The sequence below is a fragment of the Saccharomycodes ludwigii genome, chromosome I (assembly GCF_020623625.1).
Source record: "Saccharomycodes ludwigii strain NBRC 1722 chromosome I, whole genome shotgun sequence".
Lineage (NCBI taxonomy): Eukaryota > Fungi > Ascomycota > Saccharomycetes > Saccharomycodales > Saccharomycodaceae > Saccharomycodes > Saccharomycodes ludwigii.
In genome coordinates this window covers 1860045-1879980 of record NC_060200.1, presented here as the reverse complement: position 1 = coordinate 1879980, position 19936 = coordinate 1860045, and the positions used below count along the sequence as shown (strand labels likewise).

The following is a 19936-nucleotide window of genomic DNA, read 5'->3' as shown; positions in this document are numbered from 1 at the left end:
TTTTTTTGTCTTGCATCTTCCTCTCTCGGTAGCCAAGTTGGTTTAAGGCGCAAGACTGTAATAAGGTTGGTTAGCTTGTACGAGCTGCCACTTTAAGTAATCTTGAGATCGGGTGTTCGACTCACCCCCGGGAGACATATTTTATTTGAAAATCGAATTATTTTTTTTTTTCTTTTTTACACTTAAGAAAAATTACAATTTATAGTGTATATAATATATAGATTAAATAAAAGGGGGAAAAAAAATAAATAAAACTAAAGCTAAAACCAACCAAACTTAGTATTATTTTCCCATTTCACTTCATTGCTGACAAACGGGGATGGTCTAATCCCACTTAATGAACTATTTTCACAAAATAGATTAACTTTATTCTCTGTTTCCTTTAAAACTTTGTGGAAATTGGGATATTCCGTTTCCGGAATTTCTTGATCCCAGAAATATATATCACTTAAATCATATTTTTTAGCCTCTTTAATGGCATACTTGAATAATGTAACTAGATCTCTTTCTTTATTATCCTCTGAAGTATAAACTTTTAGAATTTGCAAAGAATTATCAACCCAAGCATGATGCCAAATGATATGTGATTTATTTCCAATTATTTCAACACCAAATTTTAGTTCAGAAACTTTTAAATCATCAACACTATTAGAACCACCATCAACAGCAGCAGCCTGATCGTGAAGAAAGAATTGCGATATATAGATATCACGTAATTCAAACCATTTGTAAATTTTCATATCAGGAAAGGCAGTAAAAGCACTAGTGTTTTTATCTAGTTCTAAATTTGATAATTTTTCCATAATTTGAGTTTGTTCCAAATTAACCAAATCTTCATACCCATCGAACCCTAAATAATGTACATTTTTTTGTTCATCATTGTTGTCCAAACAATATTTTTCTAAAAATAGATCCAACTTTTTAAGATGGTGAACAGGAACATGATCAAACGAATAACCAAATTTAGAATAATACTCCCCAACCTCGCTGTACAAAATCATAGTTTTATACTTTAGAAATAGATCGCCTTCGTCTTTTTCTCTAGAAATTGTATCATAATAATTATTTAGCTGAAACATCAATTCCTGGGCATACTTCATCCCTCTAAATTCAACAGGTGTAAACACAGCACCAATGACAACCTCTAAAACAGGAATAATTATGTAACTGCCTTTATTTGAAATTTTCATGTAACCTATTCTGTTCATCGTTTCACAGCTACAGACAATGTTTTCAGTTGCATCGGTTAAGGTGGTATCAGCAGCTATTTTTTCCAAAACAAAATAATTTAAACCCAAATACTTTTTATAATTGGGGTTAATGATGTTAGTAGAAGTGGATACTAGCGAGTGCTGTAAAGCTATTTCCGATTCCCCCAACGTTGCCTCTCTTTTCACATAATCAGCAACGGTCAAATATTTTGATTTCCAAGCTTCTGAGTTTCTTTTGTGAGTGTACTGAATTAGTTCAGAATTTCCATTAATTCTTTTCAATTGTAAAGTGTGTGTAAGGTTATTATCAGTTATAGTCATTTGTATTTTATTTTATTTTTGGTGTATACATTTTATTTATGAATCTTAAAAAAGGAAACAAAAAAAGGGAAAAGGGGAAAAATAAAATTAAAAAGATGTTTAAAAGAAACAAGAAAGATGTGAATATTATATATATATATATATATATTGTAGTTTGTAAATCACTCTGTCACTTAACGTTAGCGGTTATTTGTTTATTATTGCTATGATAGTCTATTTATTATTATTATCATCTAAAATCACTATCCACTTCCTTCGGATCGGGTAATTGCCTTCCGGTTATTTTTTTAATTTAATTTGTCTGTCCGCTAACGTTTGGTGACAGCGACAACAAATTATATTTAATCGCATTTTAACTTCTTTTTATCTTAAATCATACAAATAAATTATCCTTTTCCAATTTAAAATAATTCCCCTCATCGTAAATATAAATACGACCACTTTTCATTTCAACTATTTTTTTTTTAAAGCTATCTGGAATATTACTCACATCAGTCTTATTACCACCATCTTTATAAACACCAATTTTAAAGTTGCATCCTAAAATCCTCATCATTTCCTTTAAAACAACAGCCATTAATCTTTTTCTTTCATTTTTGTTTTTAAAGTACTTATATAAATATTTCAACAACAAACTTGGTTTCCCGTTACTTTTATCCACCATTTCTTCTAAATCATTGCGAGGTATATCCATTCCCTTTATTTTCAAAAATGTTTCCACTTGAATACACATTTGTTTTTTCTTGATCCCTTCTTTGTTTATATCACTAGTTATCGCAACTGCTAACTTACACCTAGTCTTATATCCAAATATAGAAAATTTCTCCCTGTAAAACCTTAAATACTCTTCCAAATTTAAATTCTTTAAATAATTTACGTTTATCGGCTCACTTTCATTCCAAAAATCAAAATTATATCTTTTTAAAGTAATAGTATCGTAGAGTTTCTTGTTGTTCGACAACTGACTTCCAAGTAAACAATTTTCAGTATTTATTTCAAAACTGGGCTTTATTTTCATTAACAAATCACAACAACCACCTTTCCCCTCTTTATTATAAACACCATTTTCCAAATAATTCCCCACTATTTTAATAAATCCGTCAATGTATTTTTCTTTAAAGTGCTCATTTGTAAAAGTTTCCGAGCTTAGCTGCATTTCCAATTCAAATAAATACTCTTCAATAGAATCTTCCAAACATTCACCCGAATATGAAGACATACAACTTATATGAATCCCAATACTATTTGTTAAAACCATTAAACCACCTACAACAACATACCCCAACTGCTTTTCAAACCTTAACCTGGGTACCAATGTCAAACTTAGCAAAAAATCAGTAAAAACGGTCAAAGTGTACAATATTTCATCATCTCGCGGCCCAGTTTGTACAAAATACGTGATTGCATTGTTTGGATCTTCTGATATTTTTGTTTTTTCAAAAACATAATTTGTGCCAGGTGTTAATAAAACTGTTTCTGGTGGGAAAATACTATGAGAACAGCTCTCTTTTTTCATCCAAGAGCTTGGGTAGGAACAAAAAATATTATCAATTAACAAATTAATAGATTCATCCTCGTCATCCTCAATGTCACCTTGATGAACCAATAATACGTATATGTCTTTATTGTTTAAATATTTTTTTAAAAATTGCTGAAAACTATCAATATTTATATCCTCCTCTAATGCATCAATTCTATCTTCCAGTGTCCACATATATTTCTCTAACAAAATATAAACCCCCATTGTTGATAGCCTTAAACAATTTTCGTTTGAAGCTTCCATATATTTTGATCTAACGTTAATTCTAGCCTTTCTGAAAAGTTTTTTATTCTGTTTCAAAATTCGCTCATCTTTAAACAATAAAAATATCGTACTTAGGATAAGTTCTAATAAAAATATCAATTTTTTATTAAACCCAGATACCCTTATTTCTAATGCAATATCTCCCCTGCTTGAGGGCGTGATTTCACAACTGTAACCTAATTTGATAGCTGGGTATAATTTTGGAGAAAGCATAGCTCCTAAAAGCTCAGTCAAAACTTCTAGCATCATAGTATTGGATGGTGATGGTTTTAACTTTAAACTTTTTAGACTGATGGAAATAATGCTTTTAGATTTAAATACTTTTTGAAAGCCTTCATTTTTTATCCAATATTCATGTTTTGCATCTTTTCTTTTCAATTTGGGTTTGTTAGTATTCATTGAGTTGGCCAATATTAAGTCCATCTCAAAGTTTTGGGAATGCGCCATTGAAGCATCGAATGCCCTTTTCATCAGATCCATTTGAAATGGAACTTTGGGTAAAAAATTATTTTCAGCTGGCAAGTCATATATCCTAGTACTGGATAAAACATGTTCCCGTTTAATAGGGTTGTGTGGAGGGGGGAAAGTATGATGCAACATAACATATTCAAATTCAAAATAAGGATCTAGTTGTAGATCATCCTTATTTATAATAATTGCTGTGTTGCAAGTGCCATTAATATCTAATGTTTTCATATCACCCATTAAGATAATTCGCATTTTGAAAGGATCCATCACCTCATTCACAAAATTTTGAAATTGGGCTGCCTTTTGAACCCAAAATTCATACCCTTTTCCATTGTGACAAAATTCATTGTCTAAGGATATAATAAATGGCGTTTCCTTCAATAAACATTTTGGATCAATTACGTCAAAGTTACCTTGTAAAATATCATCACTTATGTAGGTACACAATTCATCTGATGATTTTGACGTGTCTTGGTATATAAATTTTAAAAGATCGGTAACGTTCAAATCACTTAAATATTTAGCCAGTTTGTCAGTTTCTAGCAGTATCATTGGTAGAAATTTATTTTGTATTTCAAAAACTATCTCTGTCACTTTCTCCCAACCCGATTTAGTCAGTGTTAATTGCAAAATTAATCCGTCGTTTTCAATGCTGAAATTTGAAGTATAGGCAACCAAATCAGTAAGCAGGCCTAAATTATGGAAATTTTCAAATAGCGAGCCTTCACTTTTCTCAGAAAATAATTCACACCACATTTTAGTAAAAATCGAAATTTCTAGATGTGTACATTTTAAGTTTTTAGTGAAAATTGGATAAAGAATTCTTAAAATGTATTGTTGCTGCTGCTGTTTCATGTTTACAAGGATCCCGTTATTCCATTCAGTATTACTAAAGCAAGGGAGTGCTCCAATTTTAGGATGCCATTTGTTATTTAAAATATTAAAATTTACAAAATTGGACTCATTAGTTTGTTTAGTAGCTCTATCATTATTATTCACAACATTTGCCGAACCCAAATCAGAAAAATGTTTGATAGCATATTTAGTTAGTAAATTCAATGAATCAAAACCCTTTAAGCACATTGTCATATTGTTGTTTACAGTAAAATTATCTAAAAAATATTTTTTCAAACGCTTTTGTACATCTATTTTCTCCAATCTTGGAATGATGCTTAGCTTTTTTAAATTGCCGGTGGAAAATCTATGAAATGGATGCCTCTTATTGCTTAATAGTCTAGTAGCATGACACAAGATTTTCATAGTAGATGTCTTATTCCCATCATGCTCGCTATTGACTGTGAATATTTCTCTATCAATCAAACTACGTTTAAATAAAGGTGCTTTGAAAAAACTAACAAATATCCGAAGCAATTTTTCAAAGGGCAAAACGCTATCTCCTTCTTTTTTACCAATGCTATAATTAGTAAGTATGCTCTTGCCAATTTTATCCGCGGTTTGTGCATTACTGGTCATTATATTAGTATTGGGTATTTCAAAATAAAAAGTTGTCTGTTCACCCGTGGTGTATGCGTTGAATGAACCGTTATTTTTACCAATTTCCTCATGGAATATTTGCGGATCAGTATATTCTTTAGAACCACCAGCTAACAGCATATGTTCGCACAAATGAGCTAAACCAAGCATGTTTTCTGGGTCATTAAATGCACCTGTAGCTACAGTCAATGAGCATGAAGCTATTTTTTCTGTTGGATCAGATATTAAAAAACACAAAAGACCATTAGGAAGTTTAAATAATTTATATCTTTTTTCAAGATTTGATATTGGTAAATATAACGGCAGCTTATATTCAATTATTGGATCAGACATCAAAGTTTTTATTTCTTTTTAACTTTCTTTATTTTATTAATGTAAATATTTTGAGATGGCAACCAATTTATAAATAAACTAGTTAACGTAAAATTTAATATTTCTGATTACCAAATTCCTTTTTAAATAATTAATTATGATCCAATATTCTACACGCATGACCGAATAAATTTTAAACTACCATGCCCTACATAATGATTTAGTGATCACTTTAAACCCCAAATATTTAAGTTTAAAAAGTATTGTTGGGGGGCAAATTTGAAATCAAATGCATATGGTGTATTTATTTGAAGAATGAGAGAGTTCTAAAGGATCAAAAAGAAGAAAATAATTTAAAAACAAAAAAAGAAAAGAAAAAAGAAAAACACTCGCTCTTATAGTCTTTCAAGATTATCTTGTTTATGACTTCATAAAAGTACATGTATAAAGCCTAATTCATATTCTGCTCAAAGTACTGGAAAAAGTGATGGTTTTCATATTATTTTTATAATAATTTATTTTTTGGAAACACTTTCATTAGATTCGGGCGTGTGGTCTAGTGGTATGATTCTCGCTTTGGGTGCGAGAGGCCCTGGGTTCAATTCCCAGCTCGCCCCGTTTCCTTTTTTTTTAATCTTTTCAATTAATTAAAATGTAATAGTAGCATATATTAATTATGCTGATAATTGATTATATGCATGTTTTATACGTGAATTCTGATACACTTTTACTAATATTTTGTTAGAATCATTATTAATGTTACATAATTATCGTTTAATGTGAATCTTGTTATTATTAGATCCCATGGTTTCATCATTTTCCTTTTTCTTTCCTTTTTTTTCTTTTTTAATGTTATTTCTAATGGGTATACAGACTTTTTTTGAATGTTCGGTATCAATATCGCCATTGTTTTTTTTTTTTTTTTTGGAAAGGTTAAATTTCTTATTCCTACGGTCATTATTTTTATTGCAATCATTATTCTTCTTAGTTGCTGTTGTGGGATTATATAACCTTTTTAGTTCGTCTTCGTACTCTTTCTCTTTTTTTAGCTGTTGCTGAACTTTTTTCGTTTCCTCTTCCCACCACTGTGCAAATTTTTCTTCTTCATATTTTTCTTGAAAAGTCTTGGGAGGTTTTTCAAGTTGTGCCTTAAATTTCTCCTTAGTGTTATTTAAGTAGTTTGGAATAGCACTACTATTAGGTTTAACAACAACGCCAGTCGAAGTTAGTGGCATAGTTGTAAAAAAATTGTTTTTTTTGTTAATATCGCTGTTATCATTTGTAGCAATAGGGATGATAAAAGAGGAGCCTTTAGGATTAAATGTAGGGATATTCCCATTTTTTCTTTTCGCTATTGTATTTCTGGATGAATCTATTTCCGATAGTGATGGGAATGGAAGCAAAGGGCTAATCATATTACCACTGTTGGTAATAGTATCATTAGTGTCCTTATTATTGGCACAGTCGTCCACAAACTTACCTTTCTTATCGGTAGTACTGCCCTCTTTATTTCGCTTGCCCCATACATTAACTTTAGTCTTTTTTTTATCTTCAATGACATGCTCTGAAGTTAAGTGTTTCAATCTTTCTTTTTGTGAAAGCTTCTTCACAGGTTGCACCTTTTTCAATAGATTCTCAGCAGTTGCTTTATCCAAAAGTTTAGAGTCTTTGGTGGAAGTATTAATGTTTTCATCAGGAGTTTTTTTTAAATTGCTATTGGAATAAATAGCTTGATCTATTGAGGGGAAAAATTCCACAAATTTTGACGGCATATTGGATTTTTGGGTGTTGTTACAGTTCTCAGTACTATTTTTCAATTTAATATTTTCAAATTTGATAATGCTCGTTTGTGGTACCAAAAGTATAGATTCATCCTCTACCGGAGTGCTCTGTGATGTCCTTCTCAAGGGTAAGTTAGTATTATTGTTTTTATTGCTCGATAGATTGGGTAAAGCTTTTCCTAAGCAACTCTTCCGGCGGACAGCTGGATTCCTTTGAACTGCTATAAATCCATCGTTTGTAGAATCATCATCATCTGATATGGCATTTGCACTCATACTTATTCCCAGTTCTGAAAATTTGGTTCTAACAAAACTATTTCTTCTAAAGGCTAATAGTTCTTCATTTGAGTGCGTTGATGAAGTTCTTCGTAATGAGGATACTGAAGATGAAGCTCTTCTGCTATGTGGTGCACCAACACCATTTACTTGGTTTGATTCGTCATTAAATTGATATTCGCTTGTGCTGCCATAGGTGTTACCTGTGACATTATTACTATGAATATACTTGCCTTTCCTTTTGTTATCAAACAATGGTTTAAACGGCTTTTTTGAATCCATGAAAATTTTATTAAATTTAGAAATATCCTTCTTAAATAGCTCCAAGTATTCGATATTATGGCCTAATTCATACCATGACTTTTCTTTCCCAACAAGTGTATTTTTATTCATCATGTCTCTAATACTTTTTTCCAAAGAAATCCACAATTCAGTACTAAAATACTCATTGATTATAATAGTGTTCTCATCATTATATAATAATCCAATATTATTAAATAAGTACCAACAACACTCGATAAATAAGTTACTACAGTGCATAGTAAAAGAATTTATTAGTAATGGAACTACGGAAGATGAAGAAATATAGTCAGCCAATATGCTTTCTACCGAAGCTTTTAAATCATCCAATAATAAAAAGTCACACAACTTTTGAATATTGACTAAAAAGTTAACAAAATCTTCGCAATTCTCAAAATTTAAATGTTCAACATCGTTACAATTATCAGTAATAAACATCTCATAAATATCAAATCCATATATGTATTTTAAAACACACATTACTTCATCATAGGTATAAAAGCACAAATCAACAACTTCATTGTCCTGCCAGTTATATTGAAACAATGACTTGAAATATAAACTTCTGGCAGATAATATTAAGGAGTGGCATTTGATCGTTTCTCCATCGCTCAATTTAATCGTAACATCTTGGTAGAAATCGATTTCTCCATCTCCCTTATCGCATTTATTTTCAAGTAATCGATAGTACAGGTTTTTAACATTGTAAGCCAACTTATCGTCTTCAAAGGCAGTTACATTCATCCCTAGCTCGTTAATAAAGTTCATTGTGGATAACTCTAATTCTTTTTTATTTTTTATATTACCATGAAATTTTAAAAGTTCGTCACTGTACATATAGTGGAGAGCATACTTCAACGATGTGGTATTGAAGTGTGATATGTTGTCTGAGTTATTTGATATGCATATTTCCCATATTTTAGAGTCAACAGCTGTCCTTAGCTCAAATTTAACTTTATTATTAGAAGATACTTGTGTTTGAAAAGTTTTCATATTACTAACGAAAGTGGGACATCTAGTATATAACAACGATTTGTGACATTTACCAACACAATTGTTCCCATCAAAAAATAAAACATCATAATTAAGATAGTCATTTCTAATAAAGGATAACTGTTCTTCATTTATTAAAGAAATATTCGAGGTCTTCATAAATGCATCTTTGTAGTTAAAACCTGCATTGGTTGCTTTCCACCTCGTTGACATAGCTCTTAACAAGTATGAACCTTTAGTTTTATCTATTTCTCCAGTAAGTTCTTCCTTTTTGCCGTCACCGTCGTCATCATCGTCGTCGTCGTCATCATCACCATCATCAAATTCAGCATTTAGAATAATTCCGTGCTCCTTGTCAGTTGTGCTACTTTGTACATTATTTATAAAATTTAACATTCTGTATTCACCCTCTTCAACGGCACCTCCCAAATTTTCATATATAGGTGAAAATTTCCTAAAATCCAGGTAAAATCTATTTTTTGTGATACTCATTGGAATCATATCTACATCATCTTTTATTATGGCAAAAGATGAAAATTGAGCATTGGAAGAAACTCTGATACATCTACCGCTTAACAATTTGCTACTCATATTTTTTTCAAACGAAGTGGTTGAAACAGTGTTAGAGTAAAAAATATCGCCACCAAGGGTGGTTAAAATAAGCTGGCCGTCATAACCCACTTGGAAGTCTAAACAGTTATTTAATTCAAAGTATGGTAACCAATACAACTCAAAGGGTAAAATATTGTTTTGGATTGTTAGCCATGAGGAATTATCCACAAAATTTTTTGAGTGAAAAATACCTATGGTACCGTTTTCATAGAGAGCACATAGATTATTACCATACATATTGGTACATTTCAATTCAACAACTAAATTTTGTCTTGTTAATGCAGTCGGAATAAATTTTTCAAAGGAATTTTGTTGTTGACCTAACCTTGGGATTGAAAATTTTAAAATTTTACTGTTGGTTAAAACGATTAACTCATTCTCATCGTGTAACACAAATGTAGCAAAATCTGTACATAATAACTGTTTAATAATTTTCACATTGCTTGGAAGTTTAAACAAATACGGCGTGCTTTTTATATACCCTTTGAATTTATTTTTATATTGCACAGATAATTTGTCAATGGGCGAATGTGAGTTACCCATTTGGCCCAAATCTAACCCCCAAGAGTGCAAATAATGCATGTTATCAATTATACAGGAATGAACATTGGAACAACCCACAAATAAAATCTTAGAACCACCACCGCTTCTTTTCCATAAATGGGAGCTTAGTTTCCTCGGCGAGTCATTATACTTTTCGGAGGAGATACTAATATTTTGTGTAAGTGTATCAGTGGGATACCCCAATTGATTATAATTATTGGAACCCCAGCTAATTAATTCGTTTTGTTTACTTAAAATCAATGTATGGTTGTCACTGGAAACAATTTGTTTAATGCTCAAGCCCAATGGGAGTTCAACTTTCTTGAAAACTAGTGATCTTTTCAAAGAAGGTATGCCTAGCCTTCCCTTCACACCATTGCCGCAAGTGTATATTTCATCGTTTAATGTCTGTAGAATAGAATGGTATTTGTGCATCAAAACCCGTTTAAACCTTTTAGGTTTTCTATAGTTATTATTATCAACAGCCCCGTACAATTTGAATTCGTCAATTTTAAATAGCGATCTTCGATCATCAGAATCACCAGTCCCTAGTTGCATATTAATATTGCTACCAAATGTATATAACTCCCTGCCTCCCCTTTTATTTAGATAAATATCATTTATCCGCCTCAAATCAATGGATGTTTTAACCTTTTTTCTGCGAAAAACTTCTTCATTCTTCTTGATATCCCTTTTAGTGTAAGTTATATTCCCGTTGTGAAGAGATAATGGGTATATATTGTTAGAATTCCACATATTATTATCTGTTTTATATAATTCCAAAGGATTTAGACCTTCTCTATCTTTTATTCTCCAAATTTTCTCCTTTTCAAGTTTTTCATCTTTAACATGTTTTCCCTTTACAATTTTTTTCCAATTTTCATTAATTAAATAGGATTGGTGTATATGTCCCAACCTCAGGCAGATATGTAGGGGAGAATAACCACTTTCTAGCTCTTGTGTTTCTGCATTAATTGATGATATATTTTTAGTAGTAGTTGAAGATGTGTATGCCAATAGGCATGATAAATTTCTGCCAAAAATATCTCTTTTTTCGGATACTGAATCTTTATTTGTATTGTTATTGTTAACTGATAACGATTTAACCATACTTTTTTTTTTTTTTTTTTTTTTTCACTTCTTTCTCCTTGGTATATTATAGGACAGTTTTAATTTCTTTCTAATAAAACAAACTGCAATGAATGGTAGAAAAATTGGCGCTTAAGTTTTTATGAAAAGCTAGTTGTGAAAGAAATGTGCATATATCTATATATATATTCACCTAAGACACATAGTAAAAGGTACCCGTGCGAACACGCCTAGAGAATTTACACGAATTGTTGTAAACGTGCTTCAATCTCCTTTTGCTGTCTACTTTTTATTTTTAATTTTAGGTTTTTTATTATTTTGTCGTATAACATGATGTTCAATGATTCTTTTAAAAAAAAAAAAAAAAAAAATGTTTGTTGAGATTATTAATTAAATAATGAAAAGTAAAATCAAGGAGATGGCAGTATCGCAGTGCTATTAAAAAGTAAGCAGTATTCATAGGAAAAAAAGGACAGACAGCTCTTCTTATAACCTTCTTTTCTTTTCTCTTCCAACTGATCCAAAAGCGCTGCATAAAATGCTTTAAAGAAAGAGGGGGGGGGGGAGGAATATACTTTCTCACCATGTTTTGATATAAATGTTAGAAACGAATGATGATGATATTTATTAAAAAGTCACTCCTATTTAACAGTAGAGCATATGATAGTATATAATAATGTACAATATAAAAATATATAATAAAATTTATACAAAAAAAAAAGAAAGATTTAAAATGGAGAAAAAATATCGCGTATTAGCTGAACCATCTTTCTATTTGTGTGAAACTCTTTCTGTTGGTAAATTAACTGGATTCAAATCGCTTGGTAATTCAGTATTTACGCTACCTATTTTTCTGTTTTTAACATATGTTTTAATATTATCTAAAAACTTATCAAACAAATAAGAAGTGTCTAAAGGACCACCCTTGGCTTCTGGATGAAATTGCGTAGAAAAAATTGGTCTATCCAAAAAAATCATACCCTCGTTAGATTTATCGTTTAAATTTAAAAAATATGGAACAATCTTATCCTTAGGTAAAGTTTTTTCATCAACGGCATATCCATGGTTTTGGGATGTTATATGACATTGACCAGTTAGTAGGTCCATGGTTGGTATATTATGCGCTCTGTTACCATATTTCATTTTCTCAGTTTTAGCACCACAGGCTAAGCTTAATAGTTGATGACCCAAACAAATACCAAAAATTGGCAGGTCATAAAACTCCTGATTATCAACAATAATTTTCTTTAAATTGGCAATAGTTTCCGTACAGTGCGTTGGATCGCCTGGACCGTTAGAAATAAAAATACCATCATAAAAGTTTGCTATTGAAAAAAGATCATAATTATATGGAACAACGGTAACATTACAATTTCTCGAGACTAAACATCTAATAATATTTTCTTTGCAACCACAATCAACAACTAAAACATTATATGGATTTTCTTCTACTGCCTTGATGTAATACGGAGCCTTGGTAGTAACTGCAGCAACAAAATTGATTTTTCCGGAATCTACATATTCGATTTCATTCAAATCAATAGTATTTTGCTTTCCATTATCAATGATAATAGCACCTAATGAAGACCCCTCTTCTCTCAAGTATTGAACAATTTCTCTAGTATCAACACCACCAATAGCAGCGATTCCTTCTCTAACACACCAGCTTTGTAAACTTTCAACAGCAGACCAATGAGAATATTGCCAAGCATAATCGGTAACTACAATACCTTTACATTGAGCATTTGGACTTTCTAAGTATTTTAGCAAATTTAGCTCATCTTTAGCCTCGGAAGAAGGAACGCCATAATTGCCAATTAATGGTTGAGTGAAAACTAAAATCTGTCCTTTATAAGATGGATCAGACATAGATTCTGGATAGCCAACTAAAGAAGTGGTGAAAACGACTTCACCAGATGTTATGGGGGAATCATTGCTACCAAATGAATATCCTTTAAATTGAGGACCATTTTTGATCGTTAAAATAGCTGGAACTTGTTCATCAGATAACATTTTTTTTTTTTTCCTGTTTGTTTTTGTTTGTGTTTGTTTGATTGAAGGTAATCTTAGGATGTTATTGATTTTTTTTTTTTTTTTTTTTTATCGTAATAAAAGTAATGCTTAAATTGTAAAAATATTCGTAGAAAAAGGGTATGTCTTAGAAGTGGGAAAAAAAAAAAATTAAAAAAATGAAAGGAAAAAGTATTTTAATAATAATTGTATTTATAAGAAAGTTTAAATGCTAATCAGTTTTCAAATTTTGTGGTTTGATGAGGAGAAACATATATATATATATATTATATATATATTTACCTTAGCGGATGATTTCATCCTGCGTTTATCATGAATTAATAGGATAAAATCAGTCATTATTTTTATTTTAAAAAAAATATATGCATATCATCGAAGTTTTTTTTTTTTTTTTTTTTTCTTATTTTTATCTATAGAATCAAAAAAAAAAAAAAAAAAAAAAAAGAAAAGAATAAGCAGTTATGTATGAAAAACTGTAGATGTATTTTTTTTCTCGGCGTTCCTTACCGAGTTTTAAATGCTTGAAGCACCGCGCCTGTGACTCAACTACCACCAAAGGCAGATATCCTAATGATAATTAACTATTGAGCAATTAACTATTTTACCCCCTTTAAAAGAAGAAGCAAGGGAGGGTATTAATTATTCTTGAACATAGGTCAAAGATTTTCGATGATTAGCTTAAGCTTTTAATGTTTTCTAAAATTACCTAATTTCCAACATATCTTGACTTGAGAATCAAAAAAAAAAAAAAAAAAAAAATTGAATTAGTTATTAGAATTTAATATATAAACATTTGAACAAAAAATAGATTATAACTTAACTCAAAACTAATATATATACATATATATATATATTAAAAAAGAAAAAGAAAAGAAAGGGGAAAAAATTACCAAAACCCCATGCTGTATCGTTAATATTACAAATAAACAAAAAAAAAAAAAAAAAAAAAAAAATAACATTTATATCATTATCTTCATTATTATTACAATCTCCTACCGGGAACACAACTGAAAATAACAGTAAAACAACCAGTGCAAAACAAGATCCACACGGTTGCCCATAAAGCTCTTCTCCTAAGTAGTTTTACAATTACTTTTGATTGGATTTTAATTAATCTATCTCTGCCACCTAAAAATCTAAATATAACCGGTATGTGTTGAAAGTTATGTCTTAATGAAGTATTTCTGGTGTAATATCCAAGTTCCACCTCATTATCGTTCTGATAATTCTTCTTTGAATCCTTGTTATTACCACCATTTGTTGATACAATTGAGGTAATTCTTTGGGTTAAACCAAACAAAGCATAAAATAAATCAACTTTGAAAATCCCAACGATAATATAATAGCAACCAATTATAAAAGGTACAATTGTAACCACTCTAATCCCCTTCCCATAATTTAAGAAAATTAGAGTGTAGCCTATCCAAAAACCAACCCAAAGCCAAAACAATCCAAGCAGTATACGCGATAATCGTGTATAGTTGGAAAAAACTGAATTAGTTGTGGTGTTATAATCATCGTGTAAATTATGATAGGTTATCTCTTTTAAAAACAGTGGATACATCTGTTGTTCCAAAAAGTGAAAACATAAAATTTTGCAGTCTTCAAAAACAGACGGATCATATCTATTCTGACCCATTACCATTTGAACTATCCAGTTTCTAGTCGCTACAGGTGTGTGATATAAAAACTTTGAGGATTGTTCTGGAGATAACAAATAGGTTCTAACTATACTAGTGGCATTATCCAATAGTTTCTTACTGTCCATATGTGTTTTAACACCATGTGCCTTAACAAATTTATCCATTAATTCGGCAGTAGAAATAGTTATGCTTGAATCATTTTGGGTTTGAGGTGTGGACGTTAAACCGTTTACTTTTTCTAGCAACTGGTGCAGCTCGGGCGATTGTAAATCAACATTTAAAAACTCTGATATTCTTTGGCTGCTTCTATTACTGGTTATATCTTGTCGATTAGAGTTACGTCCAAAACTAGGTTCAGGCGGTCCGCCAATAAAGGAATCGTCATCTCGTAATGATTTTAATAATAAAAAACTGGGTATAGTTTCTCTTGTGTTGTTATTTAGATTAGATGTTGATGTATTGTTATAAAATTGAGCAGAGGAAATATTTGTGGCAGACACGTTGTTGTTGTTGTTGTTAATCCCTATGGAAGAATGTGATTGGCGTATTTGGCTAGTACGAGCATTAAATGATAGTACGCTTTTTCTAATGCTTTTAACATAATCCTTACAAAATCTTAGATGGGTGACTACATCAATCCAAAAGTCCAAATAATTAATAGCTACTGGATATTGTGCCAGATAATTATAAAAGGTCCATAAGTCGACGGGTGCTGCTGTTTGTTGGTTTAAAACTTCATATAATTCGGGTAATCTATCCGATAAAGATAATGTGGTGGTAGGCTCCTTTGTCAGTGACAATTTTTCATCATATAAATTATTATTACCATGGATGTCATTATGATCATATTCTTCATCTTCATCCGATGAAGTTTGAATTTGTTGTTGCTGTGGTCGTTGATATTGTTGTCTTTGTACCTGTTCCTGTTTTTGAGACAACTTAATAATATTATTTTTTTTTCCTTTGTACAGTTTTACCGTAGGTGCAGCATTGCCCACCATTTCATTACTGCTGTTACTATTATTATCGTCGACGAAGTTAAATTCATCCATTACTTTAAATAAAAATTCAATTGATAAAAACTAAAATAAATTTTATTTTTGATATTTGCGGTCTTTTCTTTTTTAGCTCTTATAATTTTATCAATTTTCCTTATTCTCACGTATCTATTATTATTTTGTAGGTAAATGTGTTAGAGAATTGAATAATACTTTAATAAATCTATATGGTGTTTGAAGTCTTGGTAATTAGCTGTAGTTGGGGAGGGGGAGGGAAATTACGAAAATGTTATGGTAAAAAATAAAGTAGCAGAAAAATGACGATCGAGAATAACTGAACTTTGAAAATAGAAAGAGAATTAAACATATCAAGTAACATAATCAAAACAGCAAAAATAAAAAAAAAAATATATAAAACAAAAATAAAACTCCGTTGGTAACAAATTACATAAAGTTTTAAAAAAAAAAAAATTAAGAAAAGTGCCAGCCATTTCACTGAATCAAATATTATGTATCATTTTAATTAATTTATTCTCTTAGGGTTCTACTTTTTTATTATTATGTGTAGTTTGATTTCAATGGTTATTGTTGTATACTATATAAAAAAACATCAGTTCAAAATACGGAAAAAAAAAAAAAAAAAAAAAAATGTTTTTCGCGTTTTTTTTTCTTGCAGTTAAAAAAAAAAATGCAGCATTATTATTTTTTTTTTTTTTCCTTTTTTAGTTACATCTGAAACAAATCTCAAAAGGGCACCTGACTCTTTAGGTCGATAAAATATTAATCAGGAAAATAAACATACAAATGATATATAAGCCTAATACACGAAAAAAAAAAAAAAATGGCTGCGTAATTAATATTTTAATTTGAAGGGAGAGGGGAAAAATGTACAAAAGAGGAAAAAAAATAAAAAAAAGATAGAGATAACTAGAAATTATCAGAAAACCATGCACCTAAGCAACAAATCCTTGTAAATTCAATATTATTTTCAACATCCAGACCTATTTCGGGAACACATTTATACCATAGGTTTTCCTAGTCGGACTTTTGGAAAAGAGGGTCACAGCTTGTTGTTATCCGAATGCCAACTAGACCATTATCCCACCTGTTTTCTTTTCCCTTGTGGAATCACCATTAGAAATATTAAAGGTTACATCAATAATACGCAGTTAAAAGAATGTAACAGGCAATATAATTATACTTCCAACCCTCTGCTACTCTTGTAATCTAACCTGATAAGTTTCTAATTGGAAGTTACCATTGTTTTACTTATAAACAAAAATGACACTGATGCAATGGCTTGTAAAGTTTCAAGTGTCAGGTTACAACATTACAGTAACCTTTATTGAATACGCCTCTTGTTTTTTCTTATTACAAAAGCTTTTACACAAAGAATCATCTTAAGTTATTTTCTTTCTACGATTTTATTATAGTTGAATTGTCTTCAGCTTCTTAAGCTGCAATTTTTTTTTTTTCTTTTACCTATCATTATGTAAGTAACAATAAATTCGGTAAGAGTCTATTCCTTGTGCCACGTCCAAAAAAAAGACTGTTTATATGTGGGGAAAGAATATACTAGTGTGATCTCAAGTTGGATGTTTGATAAAAATCAAACATATAATGTATATTTTAAGAATGATACAAACAATATTAGTGAATTTCATTGTATAATTAAGCTTATTTATGTGGTTAATGAAAACTATTAGTTTCGATAATTTATGGAACTATTTGTTTTAACATTGCAAAGAGATATATCTTAAAGTCAATACTAAATAAAAAAGTATTTAAAGTATGTCAATCTTGACAACTTTAGTGTTTTTGCAGATTTTTTATCTAAAAGGGAAAAGAGACTGTTAAGTCTTTTTAATTGCATTTTAAGCAAAAAAAAAAAAAAAAAAAAAAAAAAAAAAAAAACTTTGGTACTGAAATTATAAATTAATGTCCTAATAATATATACATATCCATATATGTATATCCACAGACTAAATCTTAAATAAAAACCCCCCCCATCTAGCCTTGTTCCCATTAAAATTTAAAATTTTCTATTATAAATACAAATGATAATAATAATAGCGATAATTTTTAATGTTTATACACTTATTATACCTTTTATTTACATACAAACAAATATTACACCAAAAAATAAAATAAAAAGATCAAATTAACACCCTAAAATTGAAATGTAAAATGAATTAATTAAAAACTACATTCAAAGAGGTATCATACATATTAAGACAACCATAATACAATATTCCTAATTCACCGTAAAAATACAACATAAGCAAAAAAATAAAATAAAATAAAAAAATTAGAAAAACACAATTAAAAGGGAAACAAAAAAAAAATAGAAAAAGTAACAAAAGTTAGTAATAAGGCAATAAACTTTCCATTTCTTAAATCTATTTTTGACATTAAAAATTCCAGCGAATGTGACGGGTTTTACTTTTAGTACTAATACAAGGAAATTCAAATCCATAGGCTCTTATAATTGCAAACTCATCCATATCTCCATTAGTGGTATTGTTACAACCATCATTTGTTATTGGTATATTACAAGCTTCGTTTTGACAGTCTTCGTTACTGTAATTGCTTTTGGTTAATGGCGAGGTTGGTGCCAACTCATAATAACCGCCTTTATCTTCGATCCGTTTTCTTCGTTTAAAGCTCTCCTTAACATCTCTATTAATCCTAATGCTCACACTTTCAAATTCATTAGAAGGTAATGGTATATCGGCTGAAGATGGTTCAGGAGATAAAAATCTGTGTATGTTAATTTGCGTGCCAAATATAGTGGCATCTTGTATTGAATCAGTAGAGGAAAAAACAATATAGTTCAGTTGATTAGATTTAGATATTCGCAAAATAGGTTTCCTTACCTTTTTTGTGTCGGGACTTATTATTTTATCATTATTTATACCAACACCACTTAATTTCCTAAATGGATACGTACTGCTGGCGCTGTTGTCCTTATTATAAAATGTTTTTTGTAAATTTCCATTCTTTGTCTTACTTTTACCGTTTAATGTTGGGTTGTTTTGTTCGTAATCATCATCTACTTCAGTTTCACTGGAGCAGTCAAGAAATGGAAGTGTTTTATCGAAAACAGAGTCTATTTCTGGTGACGAGCTTATTTGGTCACTGTTCTTTTCTCCTTCAGAACTAGTTTGAATATTCATACTTTTTTCTTGAGCAGGCTTAACGGTAGCGCCAACAGTGAGATTGGATAAAACAGGTGTGCTCGTATTTTTCGTATAGATGGCATTTTTATCATCCATAATAAAGTTTTTGGTGAGTTTGTTATTTTTAGTTTTATCTGATATGTCACAGGTTGGGTCTATGGTTGTGACAGTAGAAGCATTTGTTGAAGAAGTAGAATTGCTATATAAATGCTCATATAATTGAGAAAAATTGACATTGGATTCGATTGTCATTTTGTTAGGGAAAGCAGCGGAATATAATATTTGACGAGGAAAATAATCAGTTCGACTGTCTTTTTATATCTAAATTGGTATTTATTAATTTTTTTTTTTTTTTTCTTTTTTTTTCTTTTGAAATGGATAAAATTATATAGAGAATACGATAATGCTAAAATAATACCTAATAAAAAAATAAAATATTTGAAAAATGCGTATAGATTATGGTGCTGAATACCTTGATTTATTATTTTAATAAAGATATATAATACGATCTTCAAAAGACTTGAATCTTGACTGAGTATTTTTTTTTTTTTTTTAAAAAATAAAAAAGAAAGAAAAAACATGATTGATTAAAAAATAAGAGCATAATGGATTAATTGAAAAATAATTAACAGCAAGACAAAAGAGGAAAAGAGGGACAGTTCAAAAGCATTTCTTTAATTGTTAAAATTAGACTAATATATTAAAAAAATTTTCTTTTTTTTTTTTTTTTTTTTTTTTTTCTATAGTCTTTGTCTACAATTGCTTCTTTGTTTATATATGATAATATTTTTTTTAATTGAGTACATATTATTGCAGTAGTTCCTAGATTATTTGCTTGATATTAATTATTTTTTTTTTTTCCTATGCATGTCTATTTGGTG

General features: G+C 29.9%; 6 protein-coding genes and 2 non-coding genes across 8 annotated transcripts; 2 read left to right on the top strand and 6 right to left on the bottom strand.

Annotated features, from left to right (window-relative positions):
• Positions 1 to 22: 22 nt before the first annotated feature.
• On the top strand, positions 23 to 135 carry SCDLUD_000793. The gene is made up of 2 exons: positions 23 to 62; positions 99 to 135. It is a non-coding gene; the product is annotated as a tRNA-Tyr (tRNA).
• Positions 136 to 260: 125 nt separating this feature from the next.
• On the bottom strand, positions 261 to 1532 carry SCDLUD_000792 (uncharacterized protein; the record flags this gene model as incomplete). Its single annotated transcript, XM_046077216.1, has 1 exon — positions 261 to 1532. One exon carries the CDS (start codon positions 1530 to 1532, stop codon positions 261 to 263), a length of 1272 nt encoding a protein of 423 aa, XP_045937105.1.
• A 373-nt stretch (positions 1533 to 1905) lies between these two features.
• SCDLUD_000791 (uncharacterized protein) lies at positions 1906 to 5631 on the bottom strand (the record flags this gene model as incomplete). The annotated part of the gene is made up of 1 exon (XM_046081524.1): positions 1906 to 5631. The coding sequence occupies one exon, from the start codon at positions 5629 to 5631 to the stop codon at positions 1906 to 1908; it is 3726 nt and encodes a 1241-aa protein (XP_045937104.1).
• A 524-nt stretch (positions 5632 to 6155) lies between these two features.
• Positions 6156 to 6227, top strand: SCDLUD_000790. Its single transcript has one exon. It is a non-coding gene; the product is annotated as a tRNA-Pro (tRNA).
• Positions 6228 to 6377: 150 nt separating this feature from the next.
• On the bottom strand, positions 6378 to 11225 carry SCDLUD_000789 (uncharacterized protein; the record flags this gene model as incomplete). Its single annotated transcript, XM_046081247.1, has 1 exon — positions 6378 to 11225. One exon carries the CDS (start codon positions 11223 to 11225, stop codon positions 6378 to 6380), a length of 4848 nt encoding a protein of 1615 aa, XP_045937103.1.
• A 750-nt stretch (positions 11226 to 11975) lies between these two features.
• On the bottom strand, positions 11976 to 13217 carry CPA1 (carbamoyl-phosphate synthase (glutamine-hydrolyzing) CPA1; the record flags this gene model as incomplete). Its single annotated transcript, XM_046081248.1, has 1 exon — positions 11976 to 13217. One exon carries the CDS (start codon positions 13215 to 13217, stop codon positions 11976 to 11978), a length of 1242 nt encoding a protein of 413 aa, XP_045937102.1.
• A 1000-nt stretch (positions 13218 to 14217) lies between these two features.
• RAX1 (Rax1p) lies at positions 14218 to 15930 on the bottom strand (the record flags this gene model as incomplete). The annotated part of the gene is made up of 1 exon (XM_046081249.1): positions 14218 to 15930. The coding sequence occupies one exon, from the start codon at positions 15928 to 15930 to the stop codon at positions 14218 to 14220; it is 1713 nt and encodes a 570-aa protein (XP_045937101.1).
• Positions 15931 to 18287: 2357 nt separating this feature from the next.
• On the bottom strand, positions 18288 to 19307 carry SFG1 (Sfg1p; the record flags this gene model as incomplete). The annotated part of the gene is made up of 1 exon (XM_046081250.1): positions 18288 to 19307. The coding sequence occupies one exon, from the start codon at positions 19305 to 19307 to the stop codon at positions 18288 to 18290; it is 1020 nt and encodes a 339-aa protein (XP_045937100.1).
• Between the last annotated feature and the right edge of the window lie 629 nt (positions 19308 to 19936).